Source organism: Camelus ferus, chromosome 12, assembly GCF_009834535.1.
Source record: "Camelus ferus isolate YT-003-E chromosome 12, BCGSAC_Cfer_1.0, whole genome shotgun sequence".
NCBI classification, from domain to species: Eukaryota; Metazoa; Chordata; class Mammalia; order Artiodactyla; family Camelidae; genus Camelus; species Camelus ferus.
In genome coordinates, this window is record NC_045707.1 from 20,885,821 (window position 1) to 20,909,569 (window position 23,749).

Here is a 23,749-nt window from a genome sequence, read left to right on the forward strand (position 1 = left end):
TAAGAAGATAGAGATCATGACCCGCTGAAGGAGGAGGCACAAGTCACACACACTGGAGCAGCCAGTGGCTCCCTCAGCATCCAGTTCCCACTTTGGGGAAGTGAAACCCTTGGGTCGTTTTGATGGAAGACAGTTTCAGGAAGTACAGTCACAAGATTAATAATTTACAGATTCCAGAGTCAAGGAGGCACCATGAGCTGGCGGAAGGGCGGTCCTCCATCCCAGGTCACCAGCAAGCAAGAGATTCAGAGCAGGGGAGCAAGCATCTCTGACAGTCATCCCTTGGGGATTGGTTCCAGGACCCCCATGGATTTTAGACTCTGGATGCTCAATTCCATAGTTCAAGGAATACAGCCGGCCCTGGGTATTTGCAGATTTCACATCTGTGGATAAGGAGGGCTGACTGTAACTTATAAAGTGATTAGGGTGGAGGTCACTAATTTTCTTGGGCTCAGCTCTATCTGGTTATTTTTATAAGTGCCCTGGGACAAGCAAAGTAGGAACTTATAGTGGGGATCCTAAACTCAGTCCCTTATCTAAATGTCCAGTCTCTGGATGTGAGCAGGGTTGCCATACTGTAAAAAGCCTAGGCAGCAATTCAGAACAACCAAAGTTGTCTTTCTCATCACAGCTGCCATTTGGTTTTAAGGCCAGCAGTCGAGCCCAGGTTAAGATTCCACCTAGTGGTGCTCTAGGCTCTATTTTATCAACCACTTCTTTGCCAGAGATGTTTGGGGGTCACTTGACATGTCTTGCTCCCAAGTTCATTAGCACTCAAAATTAAATAAGTTTTTCCTTTGGAACATAGATTTATCTTCCTTGAAGCAAATTGATGGGAAACCCCCATAAAAGTATTTCAAGCTTTAAGAAACAAATAGGCAGGCTTAGAACTCATCCATTATCCTAGTGTCCCCCATGGATGTTACGGAGAATAAGAGTTTACTTGTTCACTCAGCTAACATTGATTGCCTGCCTGCTCCCTGCTGTGTGACTTGAGATGGGGCAGAACGTGGCCAAAAGCAACATCCAGCTTTAGGAAACATCTCTGTTTTTAACAAAAAGAAATAATGTTGGGAGCCCACCTTGTCCTTTTTACTTAAAGGCGATGTTGGTCACCTGATTTTAAATAGTTGACATTCTTGTCAGTGCATTTGTCTCCTTCAAGGTCATAGCAATGTCTCATGGTACTTCCTAGTTTTTGAGCGTAGAGAGATCAATTTGTCTGAAATGGAACACAGACTGGCCCTTCTAGGGCCTCAGGGCTTAAACTAGCATGTTCTTTCCCTTGGAAATTAGAGAGGCTTGGATTGCTGCCTGAGCTTTGCCGTGGGTCTGAGCACAAAGGTAAAAATGTTTGATCAGATTAAAATCTGCTTTCAAAGGACTATTTTTCTTTCTTTCTTTTAAATTCAGGCTTTAATCTGGAAACAAAACAGACTTTCTGTACAAGTTAGGTAACACAAAGGTAAAGATTTCCCGAAGCAGATTATTTTCAGTTAAAAATAAATGTGTTTTTTAAAAAACAATGACTGAAGTAATGAGGAGAAAATTATTGTTCTTAATGTACATTTGCAGTAATACTGTGCTTGCCTGGGAAGAAGATATGTTGGCACGCTGAAACCACGTGCTGTCGCAATTCCTTCTTGCAATACCTGTGTTCTATTTATAGGCTGTTGTGCAATTAATTACAAGAGCATCATTCGTGTGAACACAATGCATTGCTTAAAACCTCAGCTGCTCTGAGAAAACGCCAGAAATGGCTTGTTTAGGACATTTAACTGAATCATGTTCCATATGATATTGGTGGGCCAATTAAATGAGGATAATGGCACACCTCTCTTGTGCTTGGGGTTACAAGCATGAATTCAGTTGTGAGCTGGAAAGCGCTTTAAACAGTTCTGTTTTCCAACAGTCAGACAACTACTCTAGGAAAGAACTGCTCATTGTCCCCATCTTACTGATAGGAGACCAGGCAACTTATTGAAAGTCATGCAGCTACTTACTGGCCTCGCTGGTATTTAGAACTGGAGACTCTGGTTCCAGACTCTCTCTGCTCTTAACTGCTCTACCCAGCTGCCTCCCAGATTTCTAGCAGAAACCTGTTTGCCTGCACCCCACATCCTCACCCCCACCCTCGGTGCTTCCTGCTCCTTTGTGTGTTCAGGTGTCATGGCCAGCGTATTTGAGGAAGGGTGGACAAGTGGCCTTCACCTCTCCAGTGAAGGACAGAGCACAGTTTTAAAGATCTTTTCTAAAGTAGGAATTCAGAACTCCTAAGTTAGAGATTTATCCTACTGACCACCAAGCAATCCTCTTCTGTAGAAAACTGCTCATCCTGTGTTGCTTTAAGGTTAAGAAGGAAAAAATCAGAGCTCTAGATGGCCCAGAACTTTATCCCAGAGCAGGGGAAAAGCCAAGGTGGGATCTGGGGTTTCTGAGAAAACTGCTGATTAAAAACGTATGTAATTTATTTGATGTCTGTTGAGATGAGAGTACTTTCATCTTTTAGTTTCATTTTAATAGTTTCGGGCTTTTTAAAGTTCACTTTTTTTAGGTTACACATTTGAAATCGACTTTCACTTTGTTTTAGAAAAGACATTTCTCTAACATTGCTCAAAGTACTGATATATCTGGTCAGATAAAGAAGAAAAAACCTTATCTTTAGTAATGAAGTGCCTTCAAGCACATTGCTTTTTTTTTTCTTAATTGCATAACAGAAGCTAATGGCTTTATGCAAGTAATATTGTTCTAAACCTACAAAGAATTTTTTCTGCTTTATTTAATGCAGAACTCCCCAACTTGAAATCCTTTTTAGGTAGGCCTTCATTTTGATTTCGCTGGGCCCCCTGCAGAGCTGCTCTGTGGCCTAGTACGGGAATTGCTCCAGCATCTGACAGAGCGCAGACTTCCTTATTTAAATACGGAAGTTGGACTTCAGTAACATTAATGGTTTTGCCAAGAAGGACACAGAGAATAATTGAAAAGAAATGCCCAAGGCAGCTGTCTGATTTTTACCTTTACTACGTTAAAAGTTCATTTCTTTTTTTCCTTTTGTCTCTGTATATGTTTTATTTAATTTCATTCAGCCACGTTTATAGTTTCTCGCATTCAAGTTTTTTTTTGCCTCCTTGGTTAAGTATTTTCCTTAGTATTTTTATATTTTTGATACTCTGGCTAGTGCTTCCAATACTGTGTTGAATAGAAGTGGTGACAGTGGGCGTCCTTGTCTTGTTCCTGATCTTAGAAAACGAGCTTTCAGCTTTGCACCATTGATGATGAGTTAACTGTTGGCTTTTCATATATGGCCTTTATTGTGATGAGGTAAATTCCTTTTTCTTTTTTTCTTTTTTTTCCAAGATAATTGAAGGTAGTTCCCTGTGCTATACAGAAGAAATTTGTTTTTTATCTATTTTTATTTATAGTAATTAATATTTGCAAATCTTGATAAAAGTTTATTTCTGAACAGGCAACGTGAAGACAAAAGCATTGACATTTATATGGGAAGATCTACGGGACAATATGATACCTACTTTTGATCCATAGTATTTATTTTTTAATCATCAGTTGTTTAATTATATTCGTGAGGGTGCTGGAACCTAATGATGACCCTCCAGTGCTAGCAATTGAGTGTATCCAAAGCTAACATTACAGGTAACACAAAGATGCACACTAAATTCTATCCAAACCCATCTCTCTCTCTTTGCTTCACTTATATACTAGATATAGTAATATAAAATTGTCAGTATTCAACTGTTCTGGACCTACAAAAATAATTTCAGGTGCTCAGTCTAAGAGAATCCAGTGCAGAATCCAGTGCCTTTGGGGCCAGGCTGGTGACTTAAATGGCAGAAGCAGACAGAGTGAGGTCTGGGGTTAGCCAGCGAGGACATGGACTGTCTCTGATTATTGTCACGCAAGAGTGTGACTGCTGTATTGTTTTATAAGAGAAAAGTAAAAATTTTAGTGTAAATATTCCAGTTTTTAAATACAGACAGGTAAAAATTCACCTTCTATAAAATACTTTGTGGGCAAAAAATTTTTAAATTCCAACCTTCTTTGGGCTGAATGTGGCCCTTGAGACCTCAGATAGCAGCCCTGATTGGTCACATCCCTTCATGAGCCAGGGACCGGCCTTGGGGCCCAGGTGTCAGGTTGCGTGGTGGGAGATCAGACCTGCACGTATGTGCCCTTTTCCAGCCTATGTTCACCTTCCAACATGGAAAAACCAAGGAGGTGGACAGAGAACTTCATTTCCTTCCATCCTTTCTTCTCCCTGGTAACACCCGACTGGCTGTTAATGGAATGGATGGGGGTGATCTCCTGTTCCCCCTCCTACCCAGAGGTGGCAGAAGCCCTGTGGGAGAAGCTGTTCCTCTTGATGGCTGTTCCGGCTGTTGTGGCTGGTGGCTGTTATCAAAGGCTGAGGTTCCCAGTCAGAGCCACGGTTTTCCGAACAACAAGAATGAAGGGTTATTAACTCCCTTGGAGCTAGGAATTAAGTTGTCCTTATGTTCCAGCCTATGTGGGTGGTCAGCAACCACTTCAGAGAAATCACATGGAACATTGCCTAGGAAGTTACCTAGAAAAGGGAATTTTAATAATTAATTGCTCTATTTGGTCCTCCATCAATGATTGATTTCCTGCCCCGCCCCCCGCCGCCTTTTGCTGTCTGCTTCCCAGTTGTATACGAAACAGCAGTGTCTCACTTCACCCAATGGCTTTTCTGAAATGCTTGCTCTTTCTTACCCAGTGTAATTACTGCCTGCTTAGTCGTCTTAACACTTCGTGTCAACTTTTTAGCCAAAACTGTTCAGGCTTTTATTTCCTTTAAAAACAAAGCAATAAAAATAAATAAATAAATAAAAATAAAAACAAAGCAATAGAATAATACTAAAAAAAAAAAAAAATCAAATGAAACCAAATTCTCTATTTGGTCTTTTTCTGTGGGTCTGGGCCCTGAGCTGCTGAGTCTGGGGCTGGGGGCCGAGAGGTGGCGTCTGCGGGCAGGCCTGGGTGGATATGTAAAAGCGGCGTGGCCCTGGCTGCTCTCCTGTGTGCGGAGCGCCATCACATCTGTGCCTTGGGTGTTGCCGTCATTTCATGAAGAGGCCTCGGAGGAGCGGGTGGCCTTGCTCAAGGTCCTTGTTTGGGCAAATGTCCTGCTGTGCCACTTGTAGGCTCTGGGTGCCTGGAAGTGTCCCTGTGTCCTTGAGGCCAGCAGAGGGACACTGACAGAAAAGAAGAGGTTCCCCTCAAACTCACACAGCTAGAAGTCCCTGGGCCCAAAAGAAGAGGAAGCTAGCTTGGTATTTGATGTCTTATTATTCAGTAATAGTACTGAGTACTCACTGTGTGCCAGGTGCAGATAAATACTATTCATGCTTGGGCATAATTAGTCCTCAACAAATGTAAAATACTGTTACTGTTCCACATCTAGGAAGTGGCAGAGTTGATTTCTGTGGCAGAGAATGATATCATTCATTCATTCAACAAACATTTGTTAAGTACCTGCTGTGTGCTGGGTTCTGGGGAGATAGGCCCTGTTCTTAACCACTGTGCTTCAATACCTCCAGTTTAGTTTCAAGGAAGACGTTTTCCTCCTTTGTAGGAAAGTGGAAAATAACGTCACCAAAGAATTGATGATTCATGGCCCCCCCAAAACATTTTGTTTTTAAGTCTTCAAAATAAGCATCATGGGTGGGTATTGTGTAGATAAAGAATGGACATCTTATAGTCGTTCCTGTTCATCTGAAGATGCTGCTGACTTTATGCTGGAGCACAAGACAGGAAGGGAATAGAGCTACTGATACAGCTGCTAACATTAAAAAAGTTATTGAATCTATTAACAGCATGAGGCTTCTCAACTCAGGAAACAGTTTTCTCATTTTATTTTTAGAAGAATTGGAGGGTTTATTTACATTTGGTAAACAAAGCATTTGCTTTTGAAGAACAAAATGAAATATTTAAGGTGATAGAGGTCGAGCTTTATAAAGCCAAAGTAAATTGATAAGAACTAGGGCTTTCTCCTAAAGCTGTATGGGGTCAGGAATTTGAAATAATATGAAATACGGGATAAGAGTTGTGTTTAAAAAAAAAAAAAAAGAGAGTGGCTTTAAACTAATATGCCTTTATCATCTGGGTAATAACCAGGTATCTGACCCAGCAGGCTCCTGGGCTCGGGGCTGCTGTCTTCCCTCTGGGCTGACATTTCTGACCCTTGGCTGACGCATTAGTGACGCTCACAAGCTGCGTTCACGTGAAATGGCCAGGGAGGTTCACCAGTGGTCGTTCTTTCCGGTTCTCTGGCTTCGACGAGTCATTGCAGGACAGCCCTCCCAGCCAAGGGCCGATAAGAATAGACACACAGTAGGAAAGTAAAACAACCGAGAGCTGAAGCAGAAAGAGCTGGCGACTCGGAAGTGTGTCCTCAGCTCTGCTGTGTTTAGCAGTGTGATTTTGTGAGAGTTGTCATCTTCCCAGGCCCTGGGTGTCTGTCTCATGCATAAAATCTCATGCAGAAAGTCAAGTTTCTAGGGTCTCTTGCTCAAGTTAGGTCAACTTTGGAGTTTGATATCCACCAAGAGAGGTAGGAGATAACAGCACATTGAGGGGACAGTGATTCGTGACTTAGGTAATTATAGTAGCTTTGTTGACTGTTGGAAAACAGCAGTGGCAGATGAGTCAGCCTGGCACATAGCTATTGGAGATCAGTGATGCCTTTTTTTTTTTTTTTTTTTTAAAAAAAAAGACCTGACTAAAGCGTAAGTTTAGGTGCCAATGGTCAGGGTGATGCCAAGTTCCAGAAATAGCAACTAGGACCTTGCACAGAGGACAGTATAGAGGGGATGGTTGTCATGAGCTTGTTTTCCCAGCTGAACCTCCACTTCGGCTTTCCCAAGGGCAGATGCTTGTGGGAGACCATGGGGGTGTAACATCGTCATCCAGCAAACCATCCACCCAAACGTGCTCCTGGGGGAGTCACCATCCACGACTGAGGAGAGGAAGGTGGTATTTCGAACCTCCTTCCTCTGCCTGGACTGGTTCTCCAAGGATAGGTGTGAAAGGGAGACTCCAGACAAAGGCGTGTTCTGCATTAGGAGCTCCAGCTGCAAACCCCTCGACTCCACCTGGGCTCCTCTAGAGACAGGCAGGTCTGCACCATCCATCCTTCCTCCTTCCTCTGAGCACTTTCTCCAATAGCCAGAGAAGCTGCGAGTCTCAGGTGTGGACCTGGACTTGCCTGGTCTGCTTATTCCGTGCTTCCCCCCACAGTCCAGTGTGGACTCCACAGGCGGACGCAGATCCCCACGTGTAACAAGAAGAGGTTGGGTTGGAGATCAAGGGAGGCCTTATTCTGAATCCCAGCTGCCCCACTTCCCGGCTCTGGAACCTGGAGTGACTTAACTCAGCTTGGGCAGTACGCGTGGTGGTATTAATAGTCTTGCGCAGGTGGCGTGTCTTCACTGTGTCTTTAAGAGTTGCATTTGATTCTTAAACCATATGAAAATGCCTCCTCAGAGGAGGAGAGAGAGTGAAGGTGGGGCTGAAAACTAGACCTTGAGCTCTCTCCCCCCACCCCCGACATCCCTTCCTCCCCAAGAAGGTGTGATCAACCCCAGAGGCAGATTTGACCTCACAGAGATAAGCGGGGATTCCCACCTTTTTACACAGGTGCCAAGGACAATGATTTTCAAACTGTCAGCAGCAGTCTACTTTCTTAAAAAATATCTCACATAACTGTAACATGTAAAGTGAGTAAAAGGCTTTTGTTTATAAAAATATGCTTAAATTGAAAGTTATAGTAAACTCAGACAGATGAAGCGGTTTTGATTAACACAGAAATTTGAGAGAGAGAGAGAGATAATAGAGGAGTCTTTTTCCTATAACACATAAGTAATTGCAAATTGAATTTTTAAAAATAGTTCTCCTTCCGATTAAGGAATATTGCCCAATAAAAGAGAAAAGATAGAAGACTAATTATGCCAAAGCTGCCCCAAATGTATAGACTAGCATGTATTTGTTCTCTTGTAACAGATGCGAATGAACTTTTAAATGATTGCATTTTTTCCCAAAATGCTTATACATTTAAAAAATAAATTTAAAGTGAATGTTGAAATTGGATTACAATTTTCAATATTGAAAGCCATTTGATACAAAAAGCGGTGGAGTTTGAATAGGCCTGCAGTCTGGTTGCTAATGTAGGATCAGTGTCAGATGCCTGTTTTGATATTGTACTATAGTGATGAACAGTGTTGCTTTGGGGTGGACGTTGGGTAAAGGGTGCATGAGACTCTCTGTACTATTTTTGCAGTTTACTCTGAGCCTGTAAGTATTTCAGAATTTAAAAGTGTTTTTTAAAAAAAAGTTATTTGAAAATGATCATCTCCTACTTAATTATTAGGAGGGAATACAGCCAGATTAATAGAGTGGTGTGTATACCACACTTTTAAAGTGGATTTCCATCAATCTTAAAAAAAAAAAAAGCATCCTTCTTCCCTTGCCACTGAGCCTGTGTCCTCCACACTCAGTGTCACCTAGTGTGACACGGCTGAAATTTTGGAAAGAAAACACGGCCAATGGCAAGTCAAGGAGAGCTCTCTTTTGGGAAATCTATTTTAGCTGCTGCTTATTTACCTAATAAGAAAATGATGCTGAAATCCAAAAGTTCAGTCTAGAGTCAGCTGATACAGAAAAATGTCTATGAATGATGCAGCATATTTTTCTCAAACATTCCTACACTCAAAACATTTAGTAATTTGACCAAAGCAGTTTCCACATGCCATGAGATCATAATGGCCACACTGACAAATCCAAGTTCCCCAAACCCAGTGGGACGATGCAGTTCTTCTACAGGAGGAAAGATAAAGGAGTACAGATAATTTGAAAAGGATAAACCTTTGATCCATTCACTTCTCTGTGTGTAAAGTAAATAGTGGTCATGGAATACAGTCCTCTGTCCCCTTGGATTTTACAGTGTGCTGTGAATGACTGCCTTGTTCTTCGATAAGATTGACGGTGGTTTTACTCTTTATCACTTGGAGAAATGCGACAGAATTCCCTGAGCCAGCCATCTGTCTTCATTGTAATTGGCAAAAGAGTGATTGTCTCGTGTGTTTTGACTAGAAATGGATTGGTGGGGTTGATCGCATCTATCATACACCTGCAAAGGTGAGCTGAGCTCAGAACAATGCTTTAGGAAATGTTTTAACGTGTGTTAATAGAATTCCATTTTTTAAAAAATTCCGCTTACTCCACCAGGACTGTAAGGTCCTGTGCATTCAGTAGGGCATATCATTTTATCCCTGGGCTGACCAGGGGGACTCTCTGCTTCCCAGACATCGCTCTGTCTGACCGGCTTTTCTGGCTTCTCCTCCAGGGTTATCAATGCCGGGAAGAGCACACACAATGAAGACCAAGCCAGCTGTGAGGTGCTCACCGTGAAGAAGAAAGCGGGGGCCATTACCTCAACTCCAAACAGGAACTCAGCTAAGAGACGGTCCTCCCTTCCCAATGGGGAGGGGCTGCAGCTGAAGGAGAACTCGGTAAGACCCTCCTTCCTCCCCTGCTATGACTCTGCCCCTTCCTCCCCTTGCCTGTCCATTCGAGTTGCCCCATTGGAGCCTCTGCTTGATGCTCTTCCAAATTAATACCTGTTTCAATTGATGCAAAGCCCTCGCAGCCTATGGGGCGGCCCTGCAGACTGAATGCCTTGTTGACAAACCATAAAGCATTGCTCCTCTCACTCGTGTCTGGAGAGTAAACAGACATCCTCAGAAAGTTTTGAAGAAGTTCTCAGAAAAGTATAGCAAATCATCAGCGCTCTGTCCATCAGCAGATTATTTCGGCCTCCAGAGAAGAGAAATTGAATAGAATGGCCCAAATGTGACTACTTATTCTAATGGTCTTGAGGATGTATGTAAATTTTTACAGGATTGTAAAGAATCTAGTCATCTCTTCTTAGCTGAAGTCATAGTGTCTTGTTGCATTTATGCTTAGGGATTAAGAGTACTAATTAGTTTTGTTAGTGTTAGTTCAGCTCAGGGTTAGAAAACACCGTGACCTGCGGAAACTCATCAGTTGTACATGTTTCCAGGACTGAAAGGAAGCATTGACTAGGCTTTTCCCAAAACGCCGGAGTCAGGGACCCAGACGGGCAGGATGAAGCAGTCGTAGTTCAGTGCGCAGGGTCTGGGGTAAGATGCTTCAGAACAGTCCATTGCTTAAATCTGTTTAATTTTGGTATATTTATATACTCACTGAGCGTCAGTTTTCTTTCCACGATAAGGAGTAATAGTAGCAGTAACTGTTAAATACAACGGAAGAGGCGAGTTGGAAGTATGAAGTCCAATAGTCCACAGAAAGCCTTGAGCCGGTGGCATTAGAGAATCCTTAATCAGCGTTAGCGATTATTATCCTCAAGTCAGCCCCCCTTTTGTTGTTCTCTGTGGATAATGCCCACTGAATTTTTTATGTTCATTCACTTGTAAATTGGAGATCACACAATTGCTTTCATACCTTCTTGACGGAATTATTTTCAGGATTGAGTTATTATGGGAAAGGGCTCAGAAAATGTGAGACATTAATGATAATTTGATAATTGCATGTGGGGCCCCGTGGCTTAATGTTGCTCTTTCCCCTGATAGTTCTCCTCTGCCACTGGGATATCGAGTGGCTTCTGTAAAAACACGTCCGTGTTGACATGTGGCGGAGGGCCAACTGATGATGGCATTTTCCCTTGTTGCTAAGTTCCTCCTAGAAATAGAGCCAGGAGTAACTAGTAAGAGCCAGGAGTAAATAGTCCTTTCCTTAAGTGAAACCAGTCATAAGCACTTAAGATGCAGCCGTGACCCTCCTTTGTGATGGGTCTGTGTCTCTCTGGGGTCCACGCTCCAGGAGGCAGCAAGGAGGTGCCAAGCAGGGTGGGCACATCTCAGCCCTCCGTTCCTGCTCCAGCCACAGCAGCATCACTTCCATCTGCTGTCTGTATGAGGCTGCTTATTAGAGTTTAAGGCCAAGGTTGTGCTGCCTTTTTTAAAAAAAATTGTGGGAAAATATACATAAAATAAAATTTACCATTTTAACCATTTTTAGATGTACAGTTCAGTTGCATCACATACATTCTTGTTGTGGAACCATCAATATCATCCATCTCCAGAACTTCATCTTCCCAAACTGAGATTCTGTATCCACTGAACACTAACTCCCTGTTCCTCCCTGCCCTTGGCCCCTGGCAACCACCTTTCTGTCTTCTGTCCCTGTGAATTTGACTCCTCTAAGCATCTCATATAAGTGGCATCATAGGATATTTGTCTTTTTGTAGCTAGCCTATTTCACTTACCATAATGTTGTAGGATGTGTCGTAATTTTAAGGCTGAATAATACTCTATTGTATGTATACAGATCGTTTTGTTTATCCATTCATCCGTCGATGGACACTTGCTTTCATCTTTTGGCTGTTGTGAATAATGCTGCTGTGAACGTGGGTGTTCGGTTACCTGAGTCCCTGCTTTCACTTTTTTTGGATATATGCCCAGAGTAGAGTTGTTGGGTGACATGCTAATGCTGTTTAATATTTTGAGGAGCCACCATCCTGTTTTCTGCAGCAGCTGCACCGTTTTACATTCCCACTAGCAGTGATCAAGGGTTCCAGTTTCACCACATTTTCACCAACATTTGTTTGTGTTTTGGAAATTCAAGAACACATTTTTTAAAATTTATTTTTTGGCTTTAACTTCTTTTTTTTTTTTTTTTACCAACACTTGTTAATTTCTGCTTTTTAAAAAATAATAGCCACCTGGATGAGTGTGAAGTGATATGTCATTGCAGTTACGTATTTCCCATGGTTAGCGACGTTGAGCATCTTTGCAAGTGCTCCTTACTGGCCAGACATATCTTCTTTAAAGAAATGTCTATTTAAGTCCCTTGGCCATTTTCAAATTAGGTTGTCTGTTTCGTTGTTGCTGTTTGTGCTGCTTTCTCAAAGCTTGAAAACCGTGCTCTAGTGTGGCGGATGGGTCGCTGAGCACTGGCTGTGTACTGGGAACTGAGCGCTGAGGGTTCAGCAGGGAATGAAACAGACAGACACCCCTGCCTACGGGGAGCTCACGTTCCTTGAAGGAGACAGGCAGTGAAAATGTGTAGCGGGGCAGACAAGACGCTATGGCGGAAAACAAAGCAGGGAAGCAGGAATCATGTGAGGTGGGAGGTTTGGTTAAAGAGGTGTCGGAAGGGGCCCTTTGGGTGAGGACCCGAAGGGGCCGCTCTTGGAGGGAAGAGCCTTCTAACGCCCTCGGCAGCTGCAAAGCCCCCGGGGCGGGAACAGGCCTGCGGTTCTCCGGAATCCGCCAGGAGACCCATGTGGCTGGAGCGGGCTTAGGAGAGCCTGGATTGCAGGCGACCTTGTCAGAAAGGTAATGACAGGGGAGCAGGGCAATCCAGCAGGACCTCAGGGCTGTTCTCAGGACTTTGGCTGCTACTCTGAATGAACAATTTGCTGGCAGAGGGAACTGAATACACTGCTTAAGAGAGACGAGCGACTTTATTCCCACCTAAAGACACCCCCTGACTCCTGTATGGTGGCACGTAGGTAAGGGTAGTGGCAGACTGGGGCCCAGGGCAAGAAGACATGTTCAGGAGGTAAGTTAGCTGGACCTGCTCCTTTCCCCCTGTGAGTCTCTGCCTTCACTCAGCAAACGTGTACTGAGCTCTGAGTCCACAGCCTGGGCCTTGGGGATAGGGAGGTGAACACAGTGGAGTTCCAGTCGGCGTAGAGCGGAGTTGGAGAGGGAGAAAGAGTCGATAAGCACCACAGTGGAAGGAATTTTAGGAGGAAGATTAAAAAAAAAAAAAGTCCAGTTTGTCTGGAAGCCTAACTCAGATTGATGGCTGGTGGTTTGGGAAACAACAGAGCATGGGGGCTGGGTCAGATGAGGGAAGGCTTCCTGGAGAACCTGACATTTGAGCTGTCATGTTGAAAAGTGAGTAGGAATTAGCCAAGCAATTTCCTGACCGAGGGAATGGGCGTGTGTAAAGATGGGCTGGCGTGAGAGCACGTGGGGCATGTCTTCTAGTGTTTCACAGTATGTGTCATCGCTGGGAGGGTGAAGAGGCGGGAGCAGCAAGCAGGTGTCACATACAAGAGCCATTTAACACTCTAGTAAGCTGGAATTTTAACCACATGATTTTATTGGGGTTTTTTTTTGGGGGGGGGTAATTAGGTTTATTTACTTACTTTTATTTTTTTTTTAGATTGAACCCAGAACCTCATGCATGCTAAGCATGAGCTCTACCATTGAGCTATTACCCTATCCAACCACGCAACTTTAGACGAGGGCATAATGGAATCCCAACAGTGGGGAGTCTGACTTGGGAAGACAAGGGGAGGCTCATGCAGGAATCTGGGTGAGATGTGATGAAAGCTTGAAATAAGGCAGCGATGAGGGCAGGGGACAGGCTCCGAAGAGATGGTGCGAGAGATACCAGGGAGGTGACCTGGTGACCAACTGCGCAGGATGGGAAGGAGCAGGAAATGCCAGATTTCAGCCACTGGGTGCTGGTCCTTGAAAATGGACCCCTGAAACAGGCTCAGGTTTGAAGATGAGGGGATGGGCAGAAATGGTGACCTGAGTTTTGAGTATTCTAACTTTCCAGGGGGAGTGCTTTGTAGAAGTTAGAAATAAGGGTTTGACACTGCTATATATAACAGATAAACAACAAGGACCTACTGTAGAGCCCAGGGAACTATATTCAATATCCTGTAATAAACCATATTGGAAAAGAAAATGAAAAAGTACATATATGGATATCTATAACTGAGTCACTTGGCCGTACACCTGAAACTAATACAACACTGCAAATCAACTATACTTCAATAAAAATAGAAAATAAAAAAAGAAGGGTTTGGAGCTCAGGGGCAAGTCTGGGAAGGCTTAGAATTCAGGAGTTAACAAGCCCAGAGAAATTCCAAGAAGAGAAGAGTGTTGCCAGGAGGGGAAGTAACTCTGCCGTGAGCCACAGGGAGGTCAGGAAAGATAAGAATGAAAAAAATGGACAAATACTATGATAAGCAAGAAATGGGACAAGCAGAATAAATAATGGCACCATTATTTCATTTGCAAACAGAGTTGACAAGCATGAAGGATGGTGAGTGGGAGATGCGTGGGCTCTCTCCAGACCACATGTGATAAAATTCACCCTCCTCTCTCAAGTTCTTTATCCCCAGTAAACTTAGCAAAGTCAAAATAAATATTTCCACAAGATTTCTTTCATGTGTAGTATCACCTTCATCTTGGAAATTGAAAAAAGCCTAAAATGTCCTGTAAAATCACATTAGATTCACCATGAAAAGAGGAATTATCATAGGAATATTTTTAATATGCCAGAAGCATTGGTGATGTTCAGAGGAATTCAGCAGAAGTGTAACTTGATATTTGATGGCATAGGGTCATTGGGTAGCCATGAGATGATTATTTCTCACTACAGATAATCATTGATTGGTATAAAGATTCTCAGCCAACTTTAAGCCATCCTTCATGCCAATTTATAGAGCATTATTTTGCCCTTTTAGTACAAGTACTCTTTAAGCCAAAGGAGTCAAATTAATCTTCCTGTTTTAAAACAAACTTTAAAAAATTTTTTTGGTGGATAAAATAATATTCACTCTATTTCACCTCTCCTGGCTTCCATGAGGCATTTCCTGAAGGAGCGTTGTTACCTGTATTTGGCTGAGCTCTTGACAGCAACGCCTTGTAAGAAAGAAAATACAGATTAACTTCAAGTTCCGTCTACATATAGAGGAAAATGTTAGGAGCAGAAGAAGCCATATTGGAAAGAAGTCATAAAACTTAAAAGGGATAGAAATAAAAGAGTTACGAGGTGTTCTACCCTGTAGTGTTTAGCCTGAAGAAATGCAGAGGCATATAGTGAATTATTGCATTCTCCCTTAAAATGTACACAGTAATGGACCCAGTTTTTTTTTTAAATTTAGAGTTATTGATATAATTAGTGAAATAAAGATATAAACATTTCTCTTGGGAGGAATGGAGATGTCTTGAGATCTCTGATGAAACAGATATGAAATGGAGACGAGTCAGGGCTGGAACCTGGCGGGTGCCCACAGGACATTGGGTGGCTGGTGTGTGGAGAACCATTAGCCCAGTCACGACCGGTAGGAGGTCGATACTCCAGGCCAGCTCGCAGTCCTTTCAGCACTCCCACGCCTCTGATTATTTGTCGCGGGATGTAGGGCGTGCGGCCAGGAAAGAAGAGAAACTAGAACTCCAGCATCTCTGAAAGACACTGTCGTAACATCACCCCCCAGGGAAGGTGCCGTGAGCTTGTTGAGGGCAACACCCTCTCCCCAGCGGCCTCCGCCCGCCTCCCACTGAAGCTTTTTTAATTGACCTGATCATGATTTGTGGGAGCCAGTCACCATGACGAGGCTTTCTTTCCTTTGATTTGAAAGGTGCTAAGGAGTCTTTATGGAACCGATTGCCTCCTGCAAGTGAAACACAGCTTTCCTAGGAGCTTTGGCTCCTCAGTTCTCAAGCACCTAGTCATTCTAGGAGTGAGTGAGAAGAGGAAGGAAGCAGGTGACGTCTCTGAGGAAGGAGAAAGTTCACTCTCCAAGGCACCTTATAACCTTAGTGTTAAGATAAGAAGCGCCTGCCTTTCTGTAAGATGTCTGGGCGGGAGATGGGGCGTTGTGACAACAACCAGGACATTTCCACCCCCTGCATCTGACTCCCTATTTTGGAACAAACTGTTTTTGGCTTATGACGAGGCTCGCGGACGCATGCATTCCAAGTCTAATTTCCTTCAGAGCCCCTCGTGTTGTTTAATTTAGTCAAAAACATCAAAGTTTGTGGTTTCAATATCTGTTAGTTCAGCATCTCATTACAATAACAGGAGACGGCTGTGTCCGCGTCGGGCCAAGTTCATCCGCAGGGGCGAGGGGAGCGGGTTATTTTTCCCAGCAGAGGATAGGGCGGCACTGTGGGAATTCCAGGCAAAAAGGATCCAGCTGGGGTGGGGAGAAGTAAAAAGGAAGTGAGAATGGGCTATTCACCTCTCGGGACGGAAGATGCCAGTCTTTTCATCTGTTTTTTGTAAGAAGGACTCGTTCACCCCTAGAACATTAAGTGAAGGTTGCCTGTGGTTCCAGCAGCGGCAGCCCTTCTGGAATGTTCGGCCGCCTTTGGCAGTCTGCTTCCTGCAGTGGTGTCAGCTATAAAAAACAACAGCAGCGGCCTTTTATTTCTCTCACTGTGTTTATTACTCTGACTTTTCCCTCTCAGTTAAGGTCTTTGTTCTGTGCATGTCAAGGAAATCTTATCTCTTGGTTCCCGGGATTAGAACTCTTGCCAGTGATTAAGAAGAATGACTTTACAACCAGGAACTGTCCTGGCTAATGTCAGTTAGAATAACTTTACAGTTCGCTCTTCGGCGGAGACCAGGTCTGACCAAGACGTACAGTAGCTGAGAAGGCAACTCAAACTTGGTTCCACGAGGGGTTTTTCCCACTGTGGCCAGTCTTCAGGCCAAAGGAGAAGAAGTGGTGCTGAGGTGGACATTTCCCCCCGGTCCCCTTGTAACTTGTTTCAGGTGGGAAGACGCCGTTGGCAAGGGCAGTGCGCTCTTGAGATTTTCTTTTCTTCTTATTTTTTAAAACCTAATACTCGGCATTCATGTGCCAGACACGACACTGATCTTAGTGCTTTGCCAGTGTTATTGATTCATTTATCCTCATAAAACATACGTAAGTATGTATTATTATCTTTATTTTACTGATGAGGAAATTGAGGCCCAGAGCTGGGAAGTGTGGAGCTTGGATTCAGCCCAGGCAGTCTGGCCTCAGAGTCTCTGTGTACTGGCCACCGTGCTGCCTCTTTAGCTGTGAACAGCTGGGAACTGTGGCAGGAAAATCTCTTTGGAAAAATGGGAAATGAAGGAAGAATAACTCCTAATGTTGATACGTATGATTTCAATATAATTTGATGCCGAACTTTTTCCCGTTTCCATTATGACTTCTCTCTTGAGTTAGCAGTCTCCCTGGTCAGCTCAGAACCTGGATGACTGCTCTTACTGACTCGGGTGAGGAACAGAATGGAAATGAAATTGTTCACCGCCTTTTTGTCCTTACAGTCCATTTTTTTTTCTGCTAAATTACAGGAGATCACTGTTTGCTTGAAACCACAGCAAGTAGAAAAAGCCTTCTGATGGAATAATAATGAGTGTGTGAGTGTGGATCCCAGCTCTGCCGCTCACTCAGTGTTAACCTTGTGACCTCTCAGTGCCTCGGTTTCCTCATCTGCATATTCGGGATAACAGTTCCTACCTGATAGGATTATTAGAATTAAATGAGTTAAAAATATGAAAAGTGCTTAGAATAGTGCCTGGCGTGTAGTGTGTGCTCAGTTAATATCATCTGTTGTTATTCTGGAGTTTGCAGCTGCGTTTCAATATTATGTCACATTACTTATGTTTCTGCTGTACACTAATTTAGGGAGATGTTTTTGATGGCTAAAGTAATAGTTTAAGAACGTTCCTGGGCTAATTTTTGAGTCTAGCATAAACCACAGCATAACTTAACCAAAACTGTCACAAACTTTGCTTCCTACGTCTCAGAAATTAATATTTATTTAACGATGTTTTAACATACAGGACTGAACTGCCATTTAAAACCCAAAACCTGGGGGGAGGGTATATCTCATTGGACAGGCACAAGGTCCTGGGTTCTGTCCCCAGTACCTCCATGAAACAGAACCAGAACCAAACTTACCCTCCATCGTACTGTCTCATGAAGGGGAAGAATCGAACCAAAGAAATTTGCATTTCATGTCAGCTCCTGAAAAAGAAGCAATGTTCTTTCAAGTATATGAGAATAAGGGAGCTTTCCCACTGGGGAACCAAATATCAGAATAATTTAGTCAGAAAGACAAGTATGGTAGAAGCAAACAAATTAACTCTGCTGTGTGGGCCTGGTTCCACGTGGGCAGTGGTAGGACACGGGCCCCGAGAAGGACTTGTCACCGAGTTCCTCAGATCCCCCCGGGTCCCTGCCTCGTCATCTGTCATCTTCTTCCCCCCGTGCGGCCGTGAGGTCAGATGAAGGGCTGGAGACGGAAAGCCCTGTGGATGAAACGCCCCAAACAGATCCTCTTATTCTGCGTTGTCGTCCTCGCTGCGATACCTTGAAACCTGGCCAGACACGTGGTGGAAATCAAGCCACGTGATAGCTCTTGGTGGGGGTCGGGGGAATATGCCAGCTCTCTGTTTCCACAGTGGGAAATAAGTCGTCCCTTTTCTTTGGCAAGAAAAGAGGGAGACGGGTGCCTCCCGCGCTCATACTGAGGCTTTTGTAAAACCGACTGTGGGATGGACCCCACAGTGGGATTTCTGCATTTGTGCTGTTCCTTTCATGCTGTTGGTCCCGCCCCTCCTCGGCTTACCTGAATCCCTGACGGGTGGGGGCAGGGGAGGGAAGATGAGGGTCAAATGACAGAGGACTTGTGTCTTCAGGGAAGGACACCACTTTTTCCCATAGGACAGCTGTTTCTAGAGTTGCAGTCCCTAAGCCATCAGTTAAAGACAATTTTGGAGGTGGTATGTACCCCCGATACATGTGTTCATTATTGATATATAACCATACCACTGAATATTCATTTAGTATATATTTAATAATTATAAAAATATATTAAATATTTAAAAATAACTTAGAGGCAATAAAGATAAAAAGACAATATTTTCAAATAATAACAGCTGACAGTTACATGATGTTTGTTATATGCCAGACATTGTTCTGAGTGCTTTTCACGCAGTAACTCATTTACTGTCTGGCTCAGAGCAGAGCGACTTCTTGCTTCCATTAGTTAATACCTCAGGGCACAGTTCATCATTAACAGGAGTGAGTATAATTCCGTTTTTCAGCTGTCTCCTTGAGCCCTTCAGATACTTCTGGCCAGAAAGGTTATTGTTATTGTCAGATATGACCGGTTGTCATTACCTGGAGTGAGAACTGCCCGCTGTGGCATGTTTTCATTTGCTCCTGTTTTCTATCAGCAGGTTCTTTGAAGGAATTTTTAAAAACCTGTGGTCTACTTTGTGAGGGATCATTTAGTTAAAAAGGTCATAATATAATGCACAAGACACTCAGTTGGGGCGCATGTACCCAGCAATAGGCAGAGCTCCCGCACCCCCCGCCTGCCTGCCTGCCTGCCTGCCTGCCGTGGGGCGGCTGACTTACCCACCACGGGAGGGCGCCAGCGGCAGCCTCTATGGGAAGTACCAGCCAAGCTTAATTTCTTCTTCCATGTTAGATGAAAAAATATTTAGAATTACAAAAAGAATCTCTACTTTGAATTTGCTTCTTGCATGCTGACGAAGTGTTTTAAGCTCTCCCTCGACATTGCGTGCTCTCTTGTGGAAAGTGCCCCACTGGGAGGGAGAGAGCGATGAGGGGGTTTGCAAACCGGTGGAGCTTGTGCGCCGGGCATGAGAATGCCAAGGCCGGTTCCTTTGAACTAGTACAAATGTGTCAGACCTCATTCTTTGGTTTTGTGTTTCCTGCAGAAAACATATCAACACCTCTGTCGGGATCCACAGGAAACATTTGAGCTTTTCCCTAGAATCTCCCCTTCTTTGTCAGCTCATGGCAAGAGGGGCTGCCTCTTGCCTCCCTGTTGGCTCATGAAGGCTCTTTTGCCTGCGGGGGCCCCAGAGATAAGGGACACGTGACGTGACTCCTGTTTCAGTGGGGCTAAACTTGAGGCTACAGAGTCACAGAAGCCAGGGAGATTAATGACACAAAGTTGTGTGTGTTGGGAAGATTCCCTGACTTGGCATCTGAAGAAATGGGGTCAAATCCTGGTATTGCTACTCACAGTAGAGTGACTTGACTGTCTGTGCCCCACTTCAACTATTGGTGAGATGGGATAATGACGCCCATTTTGTGATGATCGGGGGTGGGGGAGATGGATTCCACACGGTAGGTACTCAGTAGATACTGTTGGAACTTAGACTTTCCATAGGGGAGGTAACTTAGGAGGAATGGAAGTGACAGGCGTTGCGCCGTGCAGGGCGATGAGGGTCCTGCTGGCAGGGTTCGCAGTCGGGAGCTGAAGTGTGCAGCATGGGCTCCTGGGTGCGGGAATCCTTCTTGCTCCCGCCCTGCCATTTAATAGTTAAAACTGTTACTTCCAGCTCTGTTGTTTCTCTTACATGCTGGATGTAATGCTATACCTCTTATTTATTTATTATTTTAAAATTATTACACAGTATAGTTAACCTTCTTTGTGTAATATAGTTTTATGAGTTTTAATACATGCGTGGATCCGGATGATCACCACCACCATCGGGGTACGACCGTTCCATCACTCCCAGCTGCTCCCTCGTGTTGTCCCTTTATCCCCGTTCCCTTCCCCCGTCTCCCATAACCCATGGCTGTCTGCACATTCAGTGTGTGTTGTCCACTCCTGTGACACCAGGTGCCTCTCTTTTCTGACACACTTGTGCTAATCTGCTCATAATCTAGGTCGTTACTTCAGGAGCTTGGGAACCATGCTTGTCTTACTCCCGGCTACACCCCCAGTGCCCAGCCTGAGTCTGGCACGTAGGAGAGGAATGAATGAATCCTTATGGTCTGTGTCCTAATTTCCTATTGTTCTTTAAATAAGGAGACAGTTGAGAGAAGTTAAAGAAACTTGCCCAAGATCACATAGCCCAGAACCCAGGTTTGGCTTGGTCTAAAACCTGTGCTCTTTCCATGCTAAGACACATCATGGCAGGTAGGACCTTCCTGTTAACTCATTTGAAAGTGCAGTCATAAATCACCCAACTTTTAAAATAACCACGGTGTGTTTGGTGTGTTTACACCAGTGACAGAGGGTGACAGAGTTACCCTTGGACTATTAGATACTGTAAAACCTGAAACCCAGTTTGTTTACTGTATAAACTCAAAGTCTTATTCTCTGAGCTAATACCAAACTGAGGAGGTGTTCCTCCTTCGGACCACATGAGGGGTGGGATGGGGCCCTTGGCCGTGAGCAGGTGGTATGTGGGGCAGGCTGGGCAGAGGGCGTTGGATGCAGCTGTGGACTTCCCTTCCCTCCTCTGGTACCTTTGCCTGAGCCAAACAGGTGGAGAACACAGCTCTTCAGCTTCCCGTGCACATGCCTTAGCCCTTCAGCCCCTGCATCAAAGGATAAAGCAATAGCAGATTACAGCTCCCAGCAGGGCACGAGAGCTGAAGGAAATCTGTGATTTTCAACGGTTCAGCCCTCCATGAAGAGGAATCTGGCGGGTTGTTTTGTCTCTTAGATTTTCCTTTTTAAAAGATACAGGCCTTAGCTTAGAAGAGAATTGCGTGTGTGTGTGTGTGTGTGTGTGTGTATTTGTGTGTGTTTCCAACTGGTCCTGTAGGGCTGTAAGGCCCAGCAAATGAAGTACAGCCAGAGGAGGCAGTATCCCCTCTCTCTGGTTTCCATGGAGCGCCTGGAGGTCCCCAGGGCCCGGGATCGCCTGGCCTCAGACAGCCAAGAGGTCACAACTAAAGTCAGATCGGTCAGCCCCAAGTCTGGAGTAGGTCAGGCTTATTATAGTCTGTTGGTTTTACCAATATGAAGTATCTTGCATAAAATTCTTATTTCTTAAGCTGATATATTGGTTCAAAAAGTAAAGTCTTATGAAAAAATCCATTTTCTCCCTTCCTTTCTCTGTATGTTTTGTAAGTATTTATCGAGCACCTGTTGTATACCAGCCCCCCCCCCCCAAATGCCGTAGTAAGACACACGTGAGTCTCTGAGTCGGCTGATACGGACACGCCAGGCAGTTCCACACCAGTGGGATAAACATGGCTGTACGGGATGTACAGGGGCTGAGGTGGTCCAGGCAGGCTGGAGGGGAAGTTCATGCTTCCACTGAAGACTGAAGGATAAATATTTCTCCAAGCAGAGGGCAAGGGGTGAGTGATGTAGGGCAAAAGAAAAACATATTTATATTGCCAGAGGTGATGGGGAATTAAGAGAAGGAATGAGAGCATTCAGGACCACTGACCAAGAGCAGAAGCAGGAGAGGAGTAGCCGCTAGATCATGCAGGGCCCATGAGCCATGTGAACATCCAGGAGACTGAAAGGTGTTTTAAGGGCAGTGGGGAGCCATTGAAGATTCTATGCAGTGATGGAATATGGGTGTATCTGCAACGACATCAGGTTTGAGATGCTTTGAAAGCACTGTGTTCATATAACTTGGGATTTTTCGGGCCTCTCGTGGGTTCACAGGTCCACCCCCAGTTGTCCTGTTCCCAGCTTAGACCCCTGATGTTGATGTGGTCCCTCGATGCTGTATGACACCGAGGAGCTATTCGTTCCTCGAGGTTCTCGAATCGGACTTCATGTGTCAAACCACACACTCTTACCTGACAGCAGCTGATGACACCGTCTTGAGTAGAGAAGAGTGTGGGAGTGGGTCCTCGTGTCTGTTTCAGAATGAATGCAGTGCACGTCCTGTTTGGTCACGCCCCTTTCAAAAGCAGATTTTGATTCTCAGTTAAGGTCTTGGTCCCATTTCAAACACTGTAGCACCCACTCCAGTCTCATGTTGTTCCTCGAAATGTCTCATGAGGCCATTCATCTCCTCTCCAGGCCCAGTGATTCCACCCTGATGACCTGGGCCCTCTGTCTCAGGACAGACCTCTGTGACAGGACAGGCCCCTTCAGTTCTGGTCCTTCCTTCTCACGGTGCACCTGCAGGACGCCCGGGATTAGCGCTTCCTCGGCCCAGCTCCCAGGGCTCCCGGGGCACGGGCATCTCATCACTCCTGAGGCCCCAAGGCAGCGAACTGAGGCTCCTGGTCTGCCACACCCCGACCCGACCTAGCCCTCAAGGGCGGCCTTAATCAGGCCACTGTCCACATGGGCCTTCATATATGTATGTATAGCCCTCTTCTCACCCTCGTTGCCTATGAGTTGCTCCTTTTCTTCCCAGAGCATTCTTTCTTTACTCCCCCGTTGCCTGAGCAGGTGAGCAGGCAGGCACGCGCAACACGATGAGTGCAGCAGCAGGGTGGGTGCAGGTGCAGTGGGAGCCCCAGGAGGGCTGACAGTTAAGAAGAGTGTGAAAGACGGGCAGGTGGTAGTGCAGAGGAGTGTGGGGTGGGGCGTTCAGCCTACCGTCGTCGGGGCTGGTGGCTTACAGAGTGGACTCTGGTCCCAGGTGCATCGCTGAAGGCATGGTGACCTGAAGCAGTTAACACTGTCCCTCATTGTCCTCCTATGAAATGGGGTTAGTAACCACACCTCATAGGATTAAATGAGCTAATGTTTGTAAAGCATTTAGAACTTCGCCCGCTATGTACGGTTTGTTAAATGAAGGGAAGGGGCTCTGGACCCGCGACTGGTGTGTGTGTGCCTTTGTGGTCCCCTGGACGCTGAAAGCTGAGCTGGACTCTGAGCACGTGATGAGCGCCCACGCTGTGGTCCTCTCCCCACAGCATGCCCCTCACTGGAAGCTGCCTGCCATGGGAGGATGCTGGAGACTATGAAATCTCTTGACGGCTTGGTTTTATCCAGTTCAAAGGCTTTCAACATTTTAAGCAATCGAATCCTTTTGTCCAAAATCTCTTGCAAAACCTTGTTGTTTATAACTGATAAAACTGCTGCTCTGGTTGGAAAAAGTCAGAAGGACTCATCACTTTGACACCCACTTCTCTGAGGAAACCAAGGAACGCAATTTAGACACCAGTGGTCTGATCAGT

General features: G+C 44.8%; 1 protein-coding gene across 1 annotated transcript in view; it reads left to right on the forward strand.

Annotated features, from left to right (window-relative positions):
• PPM1H (protein phosphatase, Mg2+/Mn2+ dependent 1H) overlaps positions 1–23,749 on the forward strand; it is a 227,762-nt gene that overhangs the window by 79,951 nt on the left and 124,062 nt on the right. Inside the window, exon 2 of the mRNA XM_032493111.1 lies at positions 9,377–9,542. Coding sequence (XP_032349002.1) covers positions 9,377–9,542 — 166 coding nt within the window. The remainder of the gene's footprint in view (positions 1–9,376; positions 9,543–23,749) is intronic.